The following is a 22,416-nucleotide window of genomic DNA, read 5'->3' on the forward strand; positions in this document are numbered from 1 at the left end:
CTTCATAGTACTTTTTATATTATTTTTATATCATTAGATTGTGAAATTGTAAGCGTTGAGTAATAAATATTGTTGAAAATAAACTTTATGTTAGCAAGAAAAGCGCAGAGATCGTCGTAAATTGGATTGGGTATAAAAAGGTATCAGATTTTAAATATGCTATCCATTTCGTGACTCAAAAGGATCCAGGAATATATTTTAAAATTAGAATTTTAAATGTAGAATATATTATGTGACGGAAAATGGAAACCATATTTAAGACTAGATATTTCGTATTATTTATAAACGAGCATAATTCATATGACTTCCATTTTCAAAGTTGCTATAAAATCGATGCTTATACTTTGTTCGTCACGTATTCAAATTTATTTCTGCCAGTATACCAGGTTTAGTGCTCAAGAAAAGGTCTCTACAAAAGTAAAGACCGCAGAAGAAATAAATATTTTCCCTCCAAAACGGAGTGAAAGAAAGGCAATCCAAAACACTCGGTCATAAAAGGATTTTATTAAATTTCCTATACTTGGACTTGGTTACTCGTTCATCTTTTCACAGAGAAACGGCAAGACAGAAAATATTTCTTGAAAGTAAAAGAAACGGGAGAAAATCAAGGCGGGATAACAATCTTACTGGATGCAGATAAACATGATGGATGAAGTTTTTATGAAAACACCATAGCTGACAACGCAGCATGACTAGAGTTGATTCTGATTGATAAGACCGATCCGAATTTGAAATTCAGCCTGAGGAAGAGAAAAACGCGCCCTGCTATCCGACATTTTCTCCGCTTATGCAAAGCGCTGCGAGAGGGCTGGACTTGCATGCACGCATGCCTACGTAAGGGATGTATATTCACGTCAAACTCCTTCCCTGTGCACGTTCTGGAACAAGGCACGTAGAGGCTCCCTTCCGGACCTTCCGAAAGACCCCACGACCAGTTCACCTTCGTCTCATTTCGCTACAGCAGCCACGAAATTCACTCTCTACCCCTTACCTATATACAGGACGTTTCAAAACAATAGTTTCATAAAGTGGTAGTAAAAGGATCTCGTAAAAGGAACATTACGTCTTTATATGACGTATGTATGTTTGAGTTAACCACGAAAAAGGCTTTTGTACACAAAAATTCGACTCTGATCCTTCTAGTTTTCGAGATATTTCAAAAAGTATGCTTTCAACCCTATCCAGCTCTACCTTTCAGGACTAATTTTTCTTTTTAATATGAACGATGATCGATAAAAAGGATTCGTGTTAAATATTTTTTTGAGAACCATCTCTCATATAAATCGGTGTGTACGGGTTGGATATGCTCTCTTGCAAGCTTTCAAAATGAGGACTTTGTAGACTGTAAGTGACATCGAGGCACAGGATACTTTCCGTGTAAAAAATAATAAACAGGAAAGAATACATAGTTCTTCTCAAAGTCGTAGTTCTAACATCTCAAGGTTAGAATTGTTCTTAGGGTCTTCAATGTCTCTCTGAAACAGAGTTACTTATATCTATCATTGTCATGACGTTTGCTTCTTTCTGACACACATTCCTGCCCAAACCTTGTCGCAAAGAGAAATTGAACCTTTAATATCTGCGACGAAACTTCGGGTTCTAACATTAGATGACTAACCCTGTATATTCACGGAAGCTATATAAACTCTTTACTTTCGCCTTATGCATATCTAATGCCCTCGTTGGCCGGATATTTCCAAGTCAAATGCGAGCGATCGATGCACGCTAGAACGATCGGGTGAAACCAGCACGGCACACCGAAGCTAAAAAAGGGACAAGAAAAAGGCTAGCAACGGGAATGCTGGGACCGGGTAGCGAGAGTAAACTAAGAGGTAGAGGAAGAAGTTAGGGGCGGACGATAACGGGGCGAAGGGGGGACGAAGAAGAAACATGGGGAACGATGTAACGAGAAAAATGGGACGCGCAATGAAGCTCAGGTCCGTATTTATTTTGTCTTGGAGCTCACCGCAAACTCGACGCAAGAGAATCGGGGGCCTCTGGTCTTTCGACGGCAAAGTCCACGGGGTAGAACGTGAAGTATGCCGACCATGAGTTTTCCGTTGCAGGCGGGGACTTCGAAAAGTTCAGCAATACAGCAGGAGGGGTTGCACGCGCACGATCCATGCATGTGGAAGGTTCTCGCGATCCACGAGGGCTGGTACTCCCCCAAGGCTCTCGATTCCCGGCTGAGATGAACACCCGACAGGGGATCCTCTGGTGGCCTTCGACCGCGTTCCCTATTTGCCTTTCTGCGTGTACGAGGTTAATCAATTTAATAAACCCAGCTACTGACTAAAGGTGTGTCTTTCCTATACTGAAATCGAAATAGTATATGGGTGTGGTTTTGAATAATTTTTCAATTGCTACTTTTATTACCGCTATGGACTGGTTGCCGGGTGTTATGTCTGACAGAAACCTCTGTGTGTGCAAATTCTTAAACTAACCTCATTACGATGTTATTTCTTTCTCAGTGTTACTTTTAGACCCCGATTCGTAAACAGCCAATTTCGTTCTTTTCCATTTTTGAGGTTAGGATCGGTATTCGGCATGTGTTAATTTGATTCTATAAACTGAACATTTGACTTCGTGTGTTCATCAGATATAGGTTATGTAAAGATCACCGTGCCAATTATTCCGATATCCGGTGTCCAACATTCCCGGACCCATTTTCCATGCATCCGTTACGCATTAAATTTGTAACAAAATTCGGCCGGGACAATGCAGGATTACTGCGTTCCACGCGATCATTGCACAACGAGAATTCGTTATCTCGGAATGTTGTTATTTATGACGACTTTGATAGACAATCGCCCAGTGTCAGATATAAAAACGTCATAAAATTCATCCTCAACAACCCACGGTAATTGAACTTAAGCAATAATTGGAGTGAAATTGAAAAAATAGTATCATTGACAGGAATTAACGCGTGGCCCAAACGATCGCTGTCCATATAAAGCAACGGTATCCCCCACAACGAGGGTGAAAAAACAATGGTCGTTCGGTGCAAACGGTCGCCTGAAAACAAGTAGTTGCGCGCGGATGTACATTTAAACAGCAATATCCCTCTGGTTGCTCGTAGTTATCCAGTTTGTTTCGATCCGACCCGAAATTCCATTCTGAAACGATCGAAATGAAAGTCGATCGGTTGACACGCCATGTCACTCAATTACACAATCAGGTTATAAATATTTGATCACGTGTACGCAGACCGCTACGCGCAGCTTGCATGGCGGCTACTTGATAAACGCAGTTTGTCGATTGTGTACAAGCCGTGTCATCGTCGCAAATTAGAAGCGAACGATAACCGAATTCGTGTAACTAACGTAACCTACGGGATTCCACGTTGTTGCAAACGCGTTAGACGAACTGGCCCCCTACCAAATAGCCTACTCTTTTTCCAGTATAATACGCGGTTACTTTTCCCTTGCATCAGTTTACCCATTATATCCGTCATAGGGCAACACTGCTGTAGTCTTACGTCCCGCGCTTCTTTCCTTGCTATCAAAGTTTTGAAATGTATTCGAATAGCACACAGGGCGCTGCCATTCCTCAGATCTCTTTTTCTACCTCCTGCACCCGCTAAGCGACGCGAAATGAATTGCACCCGCGGGTATCTGTCAGCGGAAAGAGTAATTTAATGCACGAGCCCGAACTCCCGGACGATAATAAAAAGGCTAAAGCGTACTCGGCATCGTGTTGTATTAATTTAAGTTCAGCTACGCACCGTCGTCCGACGATTGGGGGACACCGAAACGAAATTAAGTTAAATTACAAACGGTCCACACCAAGTTGGTCCAACTTGTCTTATTTCGAGATTAACAGAAGGAGGTAAGAGATGGGAAGGAAGATAGGCTGAGTGGTGCTGTGTGCGGTAGGAAAAGGAGTGGAAGGAAAAATAGGTGTAGTGGGGATTAAGGAGCACAACAAACGGAGATGGCGACCGATGGGGACGGCTCGAAAGTATTGCAGAGAGCTGCGTTCACGAGTTCCATGATAACAGGAAAAGTTGAATTTCCTCTTGTTCGTTGCGTTGCTCAGCCTCGCGACTGTCCCTCGGGCCGGAAGTTGAAGGTTTTGCGTAAACCGCCAAGTTAAAAATGCTTTTAATTAAAATCCCGCCGCTAATGCCCCGCAGATCCGCCGACTGCATTACGAGTGCTGCTATGCAAGAAATACTAATTGACGACGGCGTATATGGCGCCGTGCTGTCTGAACTTAATAACTCGTTCTTGGATGACGTAAATATACGATTAGATTATATATTTCTATAGTTTAGTGACTAAAAATGGTTTTCTTCGTGTAAGCTGTAAATTTAGTCCTGTTGGTGTACATAATTGATTCTTATTTTATAAATTTTTTACTGCAATTTTTATTCATATGTTTTTAAATATATTATTATGCCTCGTTTCTTGCTGTGACATTTTCTATAGGGAAATTGATAGTAGATGAAGTTAAATTGACATGAGTCTGGAATACGGTATTATAGTCTATATTCAGCAAACATAGTCAGGAACTACTTGCTGGTTGGTCGAAGAGTCTTGATCATTATACGTGTCTCTTCCTTTTCTTTTTTTTTTTTTGTAAGTAATGATTTATTGATTTTTTCATTTTTATTGTAATTCATGCTTGAAGAATTTTGTTGAATAATATTAATTTATTATTTATTTATTATTTACAATAAATTTAATAGTTTTTAATTTTTAAACATTGTAACTGCAGCTATGGTTGAAATGTTCTTATAATTATTTAGAGATGAGAATATGAACAATATATACATGATCATGATGATTTACGGAAAAATCAGGGCTATTGGGGGTTATCAAATAAAAATAATCACGATACGTATATACAAAAGTACAGGTACTGGAGTTAATTGGGTCACTGCGTAATTGATAGCACAAGTTACAATATTTGGAGATGGAAAAAGTTATATTTTACCCAAATATTTATACCTATTACTAACAAGAGTCCTTGCAAATACACAGTTTTTGGTAACGTAACCTACTTATGCGTGTACCGCACATATTTTAATTCAGAAAATAAAGTGCTCATTTTGACGTATTATCTAAAATAAAACTAAACTCAGATTTACGTATGCATATGTGAAGTATTAGGATTACTTAACAAGATATTTATGAATAAATATCTGCCATATTATCTGACTGCAAACTTTCTAAATCATTATTGTATACATGTACATTAGTATTACATCCTGAAAGCTTTCAGCAATCTCAATATTTCCTTGTAACGGTACATTTAATCCTTGGTAAAAGGAAACTACGTACTATAATATGAGAAGTTAGGATTACGAATAGCAATTTATACCTCCCTCACTTTTCATGTGATTATTAATGTATCCTTTGTTACCGTATAATACATAGTTCTTTCTTTACCTTCATTTTTGTTATTCTTTTTACATAACAAAGGCACTATGCATATTATCATTATCATCAAGATTAACAACCAAATGGATAATTTCTTAGTGTTAGGAGCAATTTTGAATAAAAATTTTTATGAACTCGGTTTCAGTTTTTGCAAGTATAAATAAAATGTTAATAAATTCATTTGCAAGACTAATGCAATTAATCTTGACTAGCAATGTCGACCATCCCGCTTAACATATTAACAATTCTTCTCTTATTCTCTTTATTTCCAATACTCGAATCAAAGCTTCCATCTACAAGAACTCCCCCTGACGTCCGTAAATTATATCCAGCCCCATCTTCCCTCCAGAATAAATAACGCATCCGTATGTACATGGTACACTCGAACATGTTCTAATCTTAGCCATCATGTTTCTCTTGTTAACAGAAATCCTCGGGATGGAGCTAAGAACAGCGAAACTGTTACTGTACTCGACGCTGGTGGTCGTCGTGTGTTGGAGCCAGGAAGATTGGACGACGCAGTGCTCATCGTCATGCAAGTGCAGATGGATCTCCGGCAAGAAGGCCGCCGAATGTATCAAGCAGAACCTCACGCAAATACCTAGCGGCCTCTCACCAGAAATCCAGAACTTCGATCTGACCGAGAACCGTATCACCCACCTGATGCACGACTCGTTCAGCAGAGTGCACCTGGTGAATCTGCAGAAGCTGGTATTGCGTAAATGCGAGATTGAGTCTATCCACACAGATGCGTTCAACGGTCTGAAGATCGTGATCGAGATCGATCTGTCGGCGAACAACATCAGGACCCTGTACCCAGGCACATTCGAGGAGACCCAGCGACTCAGGGTGCTACTGTTGAACGAGAACAAGCTGAAGGTGCTGGAGAACGGTCTGTTTCGTGACCTATTGTATCTGCAGAAAGTGATGCTGTCTAACAACGAGCTAGAGCGGATAGAGGAGAAGACGTTTCGTAATCTGCCAGGTTTGAGACTGTTGACGCTGGACAGGAACAACCTGAGCGTACTGAAGGTACAAAGCTTCGAGTCGTTGCCAATGCTTGGCAGTTTGGAACTGCATAACAATCCATGGAATTGCAACTGTGATCTGAAGAGATTTCGGGACTGGACGATAGAACGGAAACTGTACACCAAACCCACCAAGTGTCAGCAACCGCCCAGCCTCGCTGACAAGATGTGGGATGAAATCAGCAGCGACGAGTTCGCCTGTAGGCCTGAAATCTTCGCTATTGGGCCATCAGTAAGGGTCGAGGCTGGCAAAGGGAACATCACCTTTTGGTGCAAGGCTTCTGGGATACCACAACCGCAGGTACAACGTGTATTTGTGCGTCAGTTGCGTTTTTCTTCGTCGAACGAGGGGAAACAGCTTGGTTAGATTGCGTTGGGAGCGGGATGTAGTGGGGAACAACGTAGTATGGTGAAGCATTGCAAAGAAAAGCGCGAGTAAGACGTTGACTGCGGTAATCCACAGTAACTTGCAAGCAATTTGGTATACAATCTGGCTCTGCGCGGAGGTTAGTTCCGTTGAAAAGCTTGCGCCGGTTAAATCCACATTTAAGCAACTTAGCCTGAAAGCCTCTAAACGATCCACGTTTCAATTGTTTCCTGATTTCGTCGTGGAATGCATCTTTTTAATATTTATCCGCTGTGAACGCGTGTTTCCTTACTTTTAATTGTAATCGCTCGCGAAATGTTTGAACACGGAATAAGAACGTCTGTTTCTCTAAAGAGGGCGAGGTAGAATATTTTGGAAGGACTTATACGATAGATTTATTTCAGTGTTCGTACATTTTTCATGAAAGTGTATCTCTTCGATTTGTACCTTCACTTTCAATTTAAAAAATTTCACTTCTAATTCGATTAAGACAAAAATAAACAAATTTTTACGAAAGAATAGGACAACAAGGATTTTAGTTACAGAAGATCTTTTAAAAATGTAAAAACTATTAAATCTTAAATTTCAATAGGTTCTCTTCAAAAAGGATATCATTAGGACTAGGCTGAAACCAATTTATTGTCGCAAGACTTCTTTGATCTAACTGGAAAAATCCTTTGATTTCGCGAAGACTAGCACATGACCAAGTAAAAAGGGATAGACAAAAGGACAGGCAAAAGAGAAAAGAAGTATCTTTAGAAATCGCGTCCTACAAAAGAGCAGCATAGTTAGGCAAAGCTTTACACGCTGTAACGAAATCCTTTAGAATTTTCTGCGCCGTGAAAACTAAAAATTATGGTCATCTTTGAAACTCACTCATTCGAATGTGCTTCTATTGTCATCCTAAATCTAAATCGCTATTAGACGTTAGATATTAGAAATTGTAGCTCTATGATCGCTATAAAAACAGCAGAGCGTAGACTATCTAGACAGCAGGGCGATCGCACTTCGCTAATATCCCAAAATTCGATTCAAAGGCTAATGAAACTTTTCTGAATTTCAGTTATCATGGGTCCATCGGTCGAAAACTTTGAACAATCACACTCGACGGCACAACGGCGAGAAGAACTACGTCTTAAAATCGAACCACGAGTGGCTGAACCTAACGATACCTGACATTACACTCTCTGATAAAGGTGACTACGTCTGTCTGGCGAAAAGTCCAGGCGGCAACATAGAGAAGAACGTCACTCTGATGATAGCTGGCGACGCTGTTGGCGGCAGGGACAATATAATCAGTCTGCCACTGGCGTTAGGTTTGGGTGTGACGGCGCTGTTGCTTCTAGTGGTCACTGTATCACTTTGCGTGTGCTATTGTCGACGCAGGCGAATCAGACACGACGAGAAGAGCCTAGAGGCGGCCTCGATGGAGCACCACGGCCTAGGCGAACAGGAGAAGTCCCTCATCACTACCATAAATCCCGTGGTGAAACCACCCAGACGATACGAGGCGCCTTCGGTGACATCGCACGGTACCGAGATGACGGAGCTGAATCGTACATTGCTCGACAACGACTCAGTCTTCGGTCAGTACACTGCCTACATTACTAAACAGTGCGTAGCCAGGTGCTAGCTACTAACCATTTGTTAGTCCCCGAGCGGCGATTACGTCGGGACGTTCGCGGAGCGGCCGGCTATCAACCGGGCTCGATGGCGCCACGATCGCGTGCAACGTGTGCGCGCACGAAACGAGGAAATCGAACGAGTAATGGGTTTCCGACTGTGAACCTTGGCCGATCGATGCTTAAATATTTCCATCGCCTTTATTAATTCGGGAATTTAGCACGGTATCTCTGGACAACTTTCGATTGAAACCGTAATCTTTAAGTAGGTGAGAATGGCAAATATGTCTTGAACAGGGTTACCCTTGATGGATTAAAATACCTGACACACATATCGAGTAGATCAGGGAGTCAATTTGATCTTCGCAGGAAGAATGTGCGAGGAGAGGAAGAATTTAATTGTGATTCACTGTATGCATTTTCTACGAACTGAAGTATTCGTGATAAAACGTGTGAGAAAATACTTGGTATCTAACCGAGAGAAAGATGCTACTACTATAAAAATATGGAAGGTAGTATGAAGTATGCAGTTCTTCGACGTCTTTTATATTTTTCATTCAGGCTGGTACAATGAATTGTATGTTTAAAGGAGAATGTGATTTCATAAAAGGAACAATGGCATTTAGGTCTGCTACATTGTGGCTGCAAAAGTACTAATGTTGTAGAAAGTTTTATCGCTAAACTGACCAACTTTTTTTCTATTGGATGTTTTATTGCCGACCATAAAAAGCATATTGGCTGAAGAAATTACATAACTCGTACTGTAACTCGTACTGTATTAAAAATGGGGAGTCAGTATATTCAAAGCAGCCTTTTGCTTCTATTATCGAATACAAAATGAAACTTCGTGACTAACGGTAGTTACTCAGTAAATTAAAAACCACTTACAGAAACATACGAGCAATGAATTCAACTTTAATTAAATACAAACATAGGTACAAACATAGAAAAATTTCTAGAAGCAAATAACAGTAAAATACTGTCTCTGCGTAAAATTCAATCTAACTCTATCATATGAAATATTTTTTAACTTTCAAACTTCAGATTCTTGAATAGAGTAATTTCTGTTTCATCAAGTTATATGATTTTGCCTAGAGATCTCTATAATTCCACAACCAAGTATTTTACAGCATTTTTGACATGACAATGCAATTCCAAAAGCTTATGCAACTTTTCATTTATTCCTGCATGCTTCCATTTATTGCTACGAAGCTTTAATTACCTAACTTGAAATCATTTAGATGGACATTTACTTGAATCAAAGATAGAGCTAGAGGGGAGAATCAGTGAATTCCAATTATATAGAGTGCTCCATATTTTATTTATTTCTACAAAAGCTATCAAAGTATGTGCTTATATTTTGTTATACTCTAAAACTTAGCATGTAATACATTACTTCAAAGCCTACTAAATTATTCCACTGCATTCACAGATGTTGTGGATCACTCGCTCTGTAACAAATATTGAATCGGTCTTCTACATGCACTTCATGTAAGAATAACAAACTATAATGGAATCCCACTGTGCTCTAAGTAAAGTCATGTAACTCTAACAGAAGGTTCTTCTCTGAACACGGAGGGTCGACGAAAATTAGGGCCAAACACCCTGTCCATTTTCCTCTATGTGTTCGTCCTACAGCGAAACACTGTTTCGTAGCAGAATCATCGTCCGCTGATATTGACACGAAGATCAATCAACGGAACGCGAACAATGGAATTTCCCCGATAAACGGTAACGCCGAAACGAAATCCAATTTAGATATTGTTAACGCCGTGGCCATTAATCTTCCGATTTCCTTCGAAAACATTCGTTCAACCCCCGGCCTGGAAAACGGTATCGTCGCTAATTAAGGGACGGAATAGATTAATTGAATCGTATATGGTCGGGTGTATTTAACTTTAAGACAATCGTGTCGGCCGGTAATGCTGGCGAGGTTCAGTAATCCCGCCGGCAGATAAATGAGGCGCCATCGATCCTGGGTTAACAAGAATCGACCAAGACTGTTGCAAGATTAATGAGAGCGTGCAACATGTAACGATACCGTAAGAAAGAAATGGAGAGAAAGATAGAACGAGAAAAGCATTCGTCATTTGCGTCTGGTCGTTATCGATAGCGTTTTTTTCTCCGCGAACAACCTCGTTTCCCCCAAAGAAAACACGTTGCATGAGGAATGCCTGAGTCTGACGTCGGTTACCCGTTGATTAGACACCGCGTATGCTTGCTTCGAATGATACAGTGCGCTCGTGAAGTCAATGAAGCCCGAAAGTACAAGTATTCCAATATCCTACATAGGGACGTAAGACTTCTAGGAAAATATCATATTCGAATATAATTTTCTGCATATTTAGGATTCTTCCTTTGTTGAAGGTAAATCTCTAACGATAGTATAGGGAAAGTTAATACATCAAATTTTTGGGCAGTCCCTAGGGATTGACAGTAAACTTTCAGTCTCTAGGGACCACTAGCATCGATTTCAAAAAATAATTCCATATGATTTATCGAGTAATGAAAAATGTGTGCAAAGGTTTTCGATGGATTTTATTGGCACTATTGAAGGAAAAATGAGTCTTCTGGCTTTTTTGTTTAATTTCTAGTTCTTTGTTAAAATTCAAAATTAATTACTATTAATTAACTTGGTAGGCTCTGGTCTACTGTTTGTTATTAAACACGTATAGCTGGAGACTTAGAAACTGCAATCGGTCTTGAGTATCGGCGACATCTTGCGAGTCATTTCGGTACCAATTGGGATTGCCACTTAACACGATAACTCTCGAGCGCGCTGTGTTGTTCGAACCGACTGCATATATGTACCTACTCGCTGTGACTTCACAGACGCGTCGCGAAACGATTATTTTGATAGACTTGTAAATAGATCGATTCAGGCCCGCGAACGGATAAATTCTATTATATCGATGGAGTAAGCGTTTAAGAGAGTCCAAGTATTTTTGTCCTTTAGTGTACGGCTGCCGTAAGTGGTGATATCCCCTTGTACATAAACCTCGTCGAAGAAAGCGACGATGACGATAATAACGGCGATCAACGAGAAAGAAGGGGGCTAATCATGCACTCGACTTGCGTAGTTCAATTTGCGTGTACATAGCACGAGGGAAAGCGTATACAAAGAAACGACGACGAATGATTGCTTCGAGAAATGGGGTATAACAGATAGGGTTGAGCGAAACGAGAATAAAACCGGTAGGAAATGGACGAAGGATCGGGACATCAGAGAAGAATGCTATCAGCCGTTGATTGAAACGTGGTTACTCGCCCTCTAGCGTAAATAATGAAAATACAGGCAACAATAGGGGAGCGAGTGCTCGGGATTCTGTAAGCATAGAATGGTGATTAAAGCGATAAGGGAAAAAGGAAAGTGCGCATGGGTTCGCGACATTTGCCTCGGATGCCACAAAGGGTGGATAATAATCATTACCCAGCGTTCTCCGTCTGAATTAGCAAGCTGCTGGTTTTATTGAGTACGATACGAACGATCCTTCCCCGCGTGTCGCCGCGAAACCCTGTACAATATGTATGCAATCCTCGCGTCTCCGTCTCTTTGTCTATGCACTTTCAAAGACAGTAATTGAAATTGTCGAGAATCTCGTATCTGAACAGCCACCTTCCGCATCTCAACTACCTCTACGCTCACCCGGTATCCCTTTGTATCCAATTATTGGATACCCGGTATCCCTTTGTATCCAATTGGTCGTGTGCAATCTTTTTTCTCCTACCCTTTGCCCTACTTCTGTTCTGACCGTGCTATCGAACGGGATTCGAGTAGCGAAGAAACGAGCCACGATAAAAACTTGTATGATTATTAGCCCCCATTGCCATCCAGACACCCCAAGATCTCACGCCAGCGTTGGTGTAGAGACTCGATCAGGTGGTATCGCGAGATTGGGGTTGCGCTGCGAAGAATCTGAGCGAAGATGGCGGAACAGAGTGTAGGATTGGAAGACTGGCGCGATGAAACGAACATGTATATACATTGTATATACCTTCTATCGTGTTGATCCGTGCTTCATTTCCTTGACAGATTACGTTACGCGTGGCGACAGCGCGCACTCGTCGCGTAGATTATAGCTTTGAGGCAGGTGAGACACGTAAGAATCACGACCTACTTTCCTGTGTTGAAACTTTATCGCGGAGGACATGATCGATTTACGTGTCTCTCTCGATATAAGCCGCGGACAGGTCTTGCACATTATGTAATCTTACCCGATACTGCTGCGCGGCAATTGACGTGGTTCCCCTGCAAAGGAGGTATCCAGTCTGGATATTTTTATCATTACCGAGTTCTAGCCCGCGAACTTGGCGTTTCAAATGTGAGGAAAGACGTCTGAGCCAGTCTGAAAGGAACTTTCCTGAGAGAAGTTTTGCCCAGATGGCATACTAAAGAGGCCACTCCGGTAGAGAGAGACTGTCGATGGATGCTAGGGACTTTTCTACCTATGATAATAATCCTATTTAATCGTACATATTTTAGGAACAAAATTGATATCAAATTTTAGTCTTATTATTGTCCAAGAGTAAATCTTTTGTATTATATTTGCATGCCTTTTTGTATTATTTCGTTACCGTATTTTAGGCTCGTACACGACATCAGGTGAGTCGACATGAACCAAAGTACTTTGGGTGATACTTAAACTATATCAGACTCCAAAATTATGCATATCTTTTAAGATAAAGTTTAAGCAGAAATTGTTCATTGATAACTTAACTAAGTTTACCTTAGTCTTAAGGAAATGCAAAATCTCGATCGCTAGACCTCAATCGACCAATTTTACCTATTTCTCGAAGGAATTTCTACACGCGAACGTACGATAAGACTATACAGATCGATTTAATTATACTCGTAAAAATGTCGTGGTTAATGTCATCGTACTAGCCCAGGAATTCAGGTGCAGCAACAAGATTCCTGTCCTTGCACCGAATCGCAACCCCCAAGTCGCTCGAGGCGTAACATTCGAGACAAACCGCGAGACGTAACATTCTCGCCTGACAAGGCTATACATATCTATATCTCGCGATACTATTGCCACCATACTCCACGATACTCTCTATTCTTTTCTCTATTTTTTTTTTTTCTGTTGTTTCATTATCATTCTCGCGTCTTTCACTTTTCTTTCTTAACGTTCGCCCTTCTTTTTTGTTTATGTTCTGGCAGCTGATGGTATCGGTAGCGGTGTCGGCAGCGGAGTGATCGGCGGCGTCGGCGACGACGAGAGGGAAGAACGAGCGACCCCAGAGCTCGAGGGCGGGACAGGCACCCTGTGCCGCGGAGGAGGCGGCAGCTACCGTCAATATCCGCCAGACCTGCTGGCCTTCTCAGGTGGCCGAGGCGCATCGCCGACGAGCCAGGCATCCACAGCGCCAGACAACACGCGTCTACCAAGTCAGCACGCGACACCCACAACGGCCGCTTTCGGCTCACCCTCGAACCAATATCCGGCCGCTTTCAAGACCTTGCCGCACAATCGTAGCGTCACACCCTATGGTATCGCGAGCTCCACGATCGCGCCTGTGATGCCTCGTCATGGCTACGTGACGATACCACGAAGACCAAGAGCACCCAGCTGGAGCAGTGGGCCACCTACGTCGCCTACCGATGGATTGGAACCCGTTTACGATAACCTGGGTCTCAGGACCACCGCGGATGGCAGTTCAGTGCTGTCGTTGAACAAGAGCCCCGAACCCCTGTCCACGATGAGGAGTCGACCCTTGCCTGGTACCCCAAGTTCGCATTACGGTACGATACAACGAAGCACGCCGAACATACTGACCAGCAGTCCGCTAGACAGAGCCGCACCCGAAGGCGCGGCTGAGTGGCCCACGAAATTAGCCGATGAATCGACCGACAGTAATCTTCTGCTGGGGCAACAGCAGCAGCCACAGCCTCAACAACAGCAGTCGGGTAGTAGCAACACGTTGGGCAGGAAAGTACCACCCAGACCACCGCCAAAGCCCAAGAAGAAGTCGACCAATGGCCCTCTGTATGAAGACGAGGGCGAAGACGGCACGGAGGTATGATCGATGTATGTCGGTCGACGAAGATGAGGCCGCGAGGTCGTAGCCGTGCTGAACAGAAGAGACGCATGACCGAAGCTACAATAAACCGGTAGTGCCTTTCAAGAGGAAGAGACGAAAACCCCCACCCCGGCACCGTGCAACGGGTTCGATGATTCGGTTGGAGCACGGCAATTCCGTTAGCGAATTTGCTAATGAATGAAAGTGCGGGGGCTTCCACATCCGGTGAAAACAGATCGTCGGATAAACCGCAGACTCGATCGGAGAAACAGCAGCGAATCTTTACGGACGAGACACTTTTGCCTGTCGTTCTTCCTTCGTTTATCGTGTTCTCTTTTTCTCCATCTGTCTCTTTCTCCCTCTCTCTCCCTCTCTCTTTCTCTCTCTTTCTCTCTCTCGCTCTCTCTGTTTATGTATTTTCTAATTTATTTGGTTCGCGGCGTACGACAGGGTTCTGGACCATGTGGAAGACATGTTTGTACCACGTGACTCGTGGAAGCGACGCATCAGTCTCTGCACATGACTCTGCGCATGTCTCTGCGCACTCGATAGTTATCGCGCATAAAAGGTTGATCAGGAGTGTCGACCATGTCTCTTCGGATCGTTTTACGGCTTCCAGGGTGGAACGTTGTTCGGGAATGGAATGATCTCAACGATCCGATGGACAAAACAAACGTTACAAACGTTCGTGCTTGTTTCTAGCCTGTTTGACTAATCTGAGGAAATTAGTAGATAGCTGGGCGCGTCTTGTGCCGTTCACAGAAGATCATAGGACATCATAGACAGTTCATGTAAAATACAGCGTAACGAGACATTAGCGTTAAGAATAAAGTCCACCTGTACGTGGACATTCGTCTTATTTATTGGCATGCTTTGTCGCATGCCTAACGAGGATCACGTTCCATTCACGGCGCGGACATCGTAAACACGATGTATCTGTTTTATACGATCCGATCACGTTTGATCGATACCTCTTAATTTTTATTCCTCCTATTACTTTTTTCTTTTTTATTTAAATTTTTTATACCCGCCTACGTGTACCAGGCGGTCGTTAGTTTTTACACGATATCTCGAGTTTGTCAGCGTCTTCTTTTTACCCTTCGAAGGAGTGCAAAGCGATGCTTCAGTTTACTGCCGCCGTTTTTAGGATTATATTTAAAATCGTATTTGTAATTTGTTTCTCTCTTCTTATCTTTTAATTGCATATTACGCATTGGTACTTGACCGCGTCGGGCGGGCATCTGTTGTAACGATATGTAAATTGGAATTAAGAGTAACACGGGTACCATGCGCGTGGTTCCGTACTATGTAAGAACAAACGTATTCAAATAACGGAGATGTTAGAGTAACTGTTTCTATTAATGTTAACCAGAGCGCGTACGTAAATCTTCCAATTATATTCGTTCTTAATCGTTAAATAACGCAGATGTTACAGTCTGAGTGTTACGAGGTCGTAAATCGGTATAACAGATCGGTTCTCCCAGGCCTTCCCAGCAGTCCACGAGGACGTTTCCATTCACCCGATCGTTGGAAGATAACGCGACCAAGCTTTACCCATTCGTCCCTCGAAACACAGTACTCGGAAATATTTTAATATTCGCGTAAGGCCATGCTACTTCGTTTGCACGAAGAGGGATCTCAGCGTACATGCGCGCGCTCTTCTGGTGAGTCGCCGATATATGTGTTGTAAACAGACTCAACGTACGGCTTGTACATACGACGTGTATTATACTACTTAAGGAATAGTTCGTCTGTCTTCTGATCCAACTATAACAGTCGCACGTGAAACAATGATTTCACGCGAAAGAAACACGTGGGGATAAACGTCTATCATCGAGTTCGGGGTGCGACGATGCGAAGACCTAACCTAAAAATTAACCAGAACGTTGTGGTATACGTAGAACCCTGAGAATCGTATATACAGTTCGCGAGTAATTAACGAATCGAATCGAAGATGTCATTAAGGGACTCCTATATAAATCTACACAGGACAAAGCGATCGATCGTGAACCTTCTCTTCCGGTTTCGTAGGACGCGTGACTCCTGGTTCTTCATCGATCCTCGATACCACGATTACGTCCATTGAATAAGTATTCACGAGTATTTGAATAAATCTCGCCATTCTTTGTTGATCTTCCATACGTTGAATCAGATCCGTTGACCGAAGGGCAAATATTTTTAGTCCACTGGATCCTCTATCGACCTCGCTGATACAGGGAACACGGATCATTCTTGGGCTAAACATTTATCGCCCGTAAGCCACACGAACTTGTTACACTCTCGGTACGCTTTATCCAGAGCTTAACGTTGCGTTCCCGACTTTGGCGAGGATTTAGGGATCGATCGTTCGCACAACTTGTTGCGAGAACGCGCTGCCGTTGAATCCTCATCCTGTAACGCCGGCTCAAACGGGGTGAGTCCTTTCGACGACTTCTAGTATTCCTAACAGACAACTGCTTCCCTTTCTCCGAATGAATATTCCGCGCACAATGAGACAAAGAGGAATAACTAGAAGACCATCCGTTCCAACGTTTTCGTTTTCTCCAGAAATATTCGATACTGCCTGGTTAACCAAGAAGCACATCGTAATACGTATAAGTTTTTGATTTTCGGCCTCGCAGGATTTAATCGAAGAAATTTGAACTTGTTTGTTTACTTGAAAATGTAATTACAGAAGACGAAATATGTTGGCAATGAAAAAGAAGTAACTGCGCTCTTTATTGGATTGCTATTCGGTTCACGAAACCAGGGTCGTATTAAGAATCGTCAGATCCAGTAAATACTTCATTTCTAAAACTTTCATGTGCTAAATATTCAGAGGGATCTATTCGCTTGATGAAAGTAACTCCATATTTCAAGAAATCCAATATTATACTCTGTTACACTTACTGGAGGAGTAAAACCATGAAGACTTTATTATACACCACCAGTCTTTCTCTACTACTTCAACTGTCTTCAGTTAACTGGAAGAAACAAGATTTCATTTTTCCAAATGAGCTTTTTACACCCATGTCCGAAAAAGAAGTATTATATTCCGCTTCGAAACAACTATTTACAATTAGTAACAATAATAATCTGTCAATTTGCGTAACAGAGATTTTTTACAAACACGTCGATTCGATGGTGAATTATCTTCCCCGATAATCGTAACGAACCATAAACAGTATTACGAAATGAATCCGAAGACGATGGCGCGAAGTCAGTGGGGCGGCACGGAGAAAATCGCGGCGCGATCGTGTAACTTCGTTTCCTCGATAATATTCTAACAAATGTACAGTCCAATAACGCAGTAATCCTGAAAAAGAGAATTAATAAAATAGGTGCCAATGTACAGTTATCTCTTGCCAATCGTTACAGAAGAAAAAGTTATATTTCTACAAAGATAATCTTCGACAACCTTCCTAAGAAGACACTTTGACGAAGATTAAATTTATGTCTTGCTCTACATCACTTCTTAGATAATTAATACTACGTGTAAAACATGTTAATAGAAAACATAACGCTGTATCAGATTATGGAATTATTTGGACAAACATTTACAATGAAAAAGGTTAGTTGGAAATTCGAGGTGTCTCCTCTATCGAGGAAATCTCTTACTATTTCTAATTTTGATATTCCAGTACCACGTGTCTCGAAGTATCTATCGATCAATGATTATTTAATTCTCGAATGACTGAAAATATCTAACAATTATTAAACATCGAATCTAATTTTACACTATCCTTCATAAAAATAAACGCTATTAAGCGATCTACAAATCCCTCCCTTCCCCAAGTCCCATTAGGATTCTCAAGAATCATACCTAACTATGCTACTCGCAGCTTCAAAGATACAATACATAAGATTAAATGTGAACGCTTAAGAATCTAACGAACAACGATCCCAGAGATACGTACAAAACATTTGCAAGGAAAAGAGAAATTGATCGACGCTCGTCCACACAAAATGGCCGCAATTTCGCGTGACAAGCGCCAGAAGCGAGGTTACACGAACGACGATCGTCGCGAAATTATTTTAAGCGGCCTAGCAGAGTCGCGGCTCGCTCGGTCCGATCGTTGTGCCGTGCCCTGTAAATACACACGGAACCTTAATTGCACGCTAATTCACGACGTTATTTATATGTACATGGGCACGTACGAAGCAAGCGCGGCACGAGCGATTGGTCAGGCGCCACGAGTATATTTTTGTAATTTTGTATTTTGATGGCTTCTCCGGCCATGCTTCGGCACCCACGAGCATCGCGCGGGGAAGATAAGATAACCTCATCCATGTCCCGAAAGGCTGGCCTGCCGCGACGCGTAGCGGCCAACGCGCGAAGCAGCGAAACATGACGGGCCGGACTCCCATGATTCGTCGCAATTAACCTCTTCGTTTAATGCCTTGTCGCGCACGTATACGTCCTCAACACCGAATTCTTCATTCTCGCTGGTGCTTACACGTGTCTCGGTGTATTCGTCGAGATCACGATTCGATTTAAATTTGACTGCAGGTAGGGAAGATGTTGTGGCAAGTATCGCGTTTTGTGTGACTTTTATAGGGAAAATTGATTTTAGCTGAGTTTTATGCAGCGCAAGATTTAGATATGGTGCAAATGAAAGACTAAATAGTCTCTTTACTTAGCTATTGGTATAAGAAACACAGTATATTTGTTGCCTTTTATTTGTATCCTTGTTTGACACCATTGCTTGAAAACTACCTTGGTTCTCCTGCTAGATTCATTCGCTGTTTTGTTCGTAACGACAAAAGTAACAATTAGTATCAAGGTGCCAATCGTGAATACCAATTTCCCTGCTGTAAAACTTAGTTTTTGACACTTGATATAAACCAGACGTAATTATGCTATACGAAACATCAATTTCTGAGAAGATTTTCACGTGTCAGCAACGCGCTAAACGTTTGGGATAAACGCGATGCAAAATTTATCGATCGAATAACGGGAAAAGTCCGCAAAAAAAGCAGCAGGGGAAGCATCTTGGCTCGTTGACGAGATTCGTTTTGCATTCAACGGATTCGCGTGAACGTCAGGCACCTCTGTTCCCCGCTACAGTTGCTTCCACATAATGAATAGCGGGACGAGCGTACACGCGAAAATAGAACGTGTATGAGCCCCGCAATTATAACGTCGGGAAGGAGGGTCAACCCCCGTGTGCTCTATGTACTATTAGCCGTAGCGTGTTTACCAGGGATGCACATCACGAGCCAACACCAGCCAGCTTGCAATTATTATTGCGAGGATACTTTGTACGTGCAGTTAGGCTGTTCGCCACTTTAATGAGACTCCCTCTCTTTGACCCTCGAACGTTGCAATAACATGATTCACGCGCTGGTCTGCTCTCACTTCCCACACCAATCGGCTCCGGGCGATCGCTGCGCCCTCTAGCTTCGTCGCCAACAGATAGATTTTTGCAACCGATAGACGCGTAGATGGTTCGATTCTTCATCAACGTCCATCTCCTAATGACTCTGCGTATCTACCTGTCAGGTATATATCCGCTTGAAGTCATTACGCCGGGACGGAAATTAAAGTCGAGAGGGAGATGGCGGGAAAGCGAAGCCGGGGGTGTCGGAAGTGGAAAAGACGTTGCCTAAAGTCCGTGTAATTGCGAATGTCGGTAAGCTCGCGTCGGACACGCTCTTGGTTGGTTTTTTAATGAGGCACACGCGAGATTTCTCACTTCGAGACCGGCAACGATCCGAGGGAGAAACAGCCGCGATCCGCGGTGAAAAGACGGCTCGCGACGTCGACGAGAATGTTAATAGAGCGACGCTGAAAGGGTGACATCCCGCTACTCGTTACCGATTTTCTGGTTCAGTCACGGAATTATCGAGCGCCGATGGGGAACACGTAACGAGCCCTGTTCCTCTCCCGCCATCTATCGGCGAAACCGCAACCAACGGTGGCTGGTGAACAGAGAGAGACACGTTTAATTACCAGATAAAGTTCGCCGCGCCGCGCCTGAGGTGGGAATATTCGGAACTCCATTCGGTCAACAGTTCGCGGTGTCGGTTCAGCTCGACGATCATGGGAGAAACGGGTAGACACGAACTCGACGTTTAACGTGGAATTATACTTCGCGTGTATGAATTATTTTCGTGACCTTCGTCGAAATGGGATATTTATGCGGTTTGAACGTGAATTTCTATGGGCACAATGGTAGGATCATTTTTTCGTACCGGATGACTTGAGTAGGGATAGATAGGATGAATGACAGAATTACTTGATACATTGATTGGATAATTTCTAATAATTTATAGGACAAATTTACGATCTGCGTTTTTATTTTATTACACCGATGATACTGAGAAATTTTGATGCATTGGAGAATGAAACAGGGAAACTAAAATTGTTTTATTATTTTAGATATTTAGTACACCATTTTGTTCTCCTCTTTTTTAGGGAAGACGTGTAGTTACATGAAAAATCGACCAATTGCATTCCGCGTTCTTATGCTGCCAGAAGAAACATTTATTAATACAAAATCGTTATGCATTTGCATTTTGTGTAGATGTACTTAAAAATCGTGTGGTTTTCACGTCCATTTGGTTTTTAAAACGTCACAGTAACACGCACGTTATTTTCGTCGGAGATAATTAGCCATGTAATAGATAGCGGTAACTTTTATGTAATATCTTGAATTCTATCACCGAGATATTGGCGCGAAGTTCTTGATCTGCAACAATAAGCGTGCAGATGAAAGTACCGTCCAATACACTAACCCGACCACGATCATTTGGAGGTTAGGTACGTAATTTTGTTTCGCAAACAAAAGCGGATGCTTCAAATTGTAATATCTCTAGACATTTCGCAATCATTTTTTATAATAATATTCATCTGCCACGTTTAATAAATATGGTTTCTTTGACCTTGAAAGAGAGTCATAAAATTGCAAGGAAACATTGGACTAAGTAAAATAATTTTTTTTCCGAAAATTAAAAGGATCAAGAAGAGTACTGTAGTCAAATTATGGCCATTTAAGCGAAAAATTTGAGACTACGCATGACTGAATAATCCTAATTATACTTCTAAAGCGAAATTTAAGTACCTCTGTTGCTTACTTCAGAGATAACGTATTCATTCGAGAAGCATCCGCTAAAGAAACGAATCATGTTGAATACATTCCAAAAGGGACGATATTATCTTCCTAATTACATTATTTCCATTTTTAAACGCATTTTTAAGCTCATTCTCACTGGTTCTTTCAAGTATGGTACCATAATGCAGAGAATTTTCAAAACCGCTAATTAATCCTCGGAAATGAGAGCTAAAATGCTGTTTCGACTCAATACATGATCAAATGTGTACCAAGTTTGAAAAGCTGAAAAAAATGTTAATTTCCCTTCAAAGTTGAAACCGCCAAAATTTCGAGATAAGTATAAATTTTGTAATCCAATTTCCGAGCATTAAACGTGTGCTGTAAACGATATCGCGGTTCGAATCGTATAGATTTAAGTATAACACATGCGTATCGTCTGTTCGAACGTCGTCGTTCCTTTGCATATCGCTATGGATCGCGTGATGTTTTGTATAACCATGGCATTTATTTACACATCGAACTGTCGTAAGCGTTCTTCGAAGACTGACACTTTTGAAATTGAGAAACTTACCTGATCTCGTTTAGCGTTGTGCGAGCTTCTCGATCCAAAGGAATTGCGTTCATAATAAACATGCAAAATGATCGAGCGAATAACTGATGAACTAGATGAACCACGCGAGAACGATTTCCTCGATCCAATTAAACTTCGAAGATATCGAATCACAAAAACAAACAACCGTTTCGCGGTACGATCGTGCTCCAAGAACAATTCGAACGTACGTGTAGAAGCAAATCCACGCCTTTATGGAGAGATCCCATCGCAAAGGCTTACATGATGCGATAAGACTTTGATGTAAACCGGTATTGTCTAGACGAAACTGTTGAAGTTTCCCTTACCTTGTCCCCTTCGTCGCATCAAAACATCGACTTGTGCCACTTTATGTATGAAAAAGTACA

At 42.0% G+C, this 22,416-nt stretch overlaps 1 protein-coding gene across 2 annotated transcripts in view; it reads left to right on the forward strand.

Annotated features, from left to right (window-relative positions):
* Positions 1 to 15,019, forward strand: part of kek5 (leucine-rich repeat, immunoglobulin-like domain-containing kekkon 5 protein) — an 86,367-nt gene extending 71,348 nt beyond the window's left edge. For both annotated transcript variants that reach the window (XM_017903959.1, XM_017903950.1), the window contains exons 3-5: positions 5,812 to 6,713; positions 7,843 to 8,365; positions 13,566 to 15,019. In XM_017903959.1, the coding sequence (XP_017759448.1) occupies positions 5,823 to 6,713; positions 7,843 to 8,365; positions 13,566 to 14,428 (2,277 nt within the window). In that variant the 5' untranslated portion in view covers positions 5,812 to 5,822 and the 3' untranslated portion in view covers positions 14,429 to 15,019. The remainder of the gene's footprint in view (positions 1 to 5,811; positions 6,714 to 7,842; positions 8,366 to 13,565) is intronic.
* The last annotated feature ends 7,397 nt before the right edge of the window (positions 15,020 to 22,416 follow it).

The sequence above is a fragment of the Eufriesea mexicana genome, unplaced genomic scaffold (assembly GCF_001483705.2).
Source record: "Eufriesea mexicana isolate 0111107269 unplaced genomic scaffold, ASM148370v2 scaffold47447488, whole genome shotgun sequence".
Lineage (NCBI taxonomy): Eukaryota > Metazoa > Arthropoda > Insecta > Hymenoptera > Apidae > Eufriesea > Eufriesea mexicana.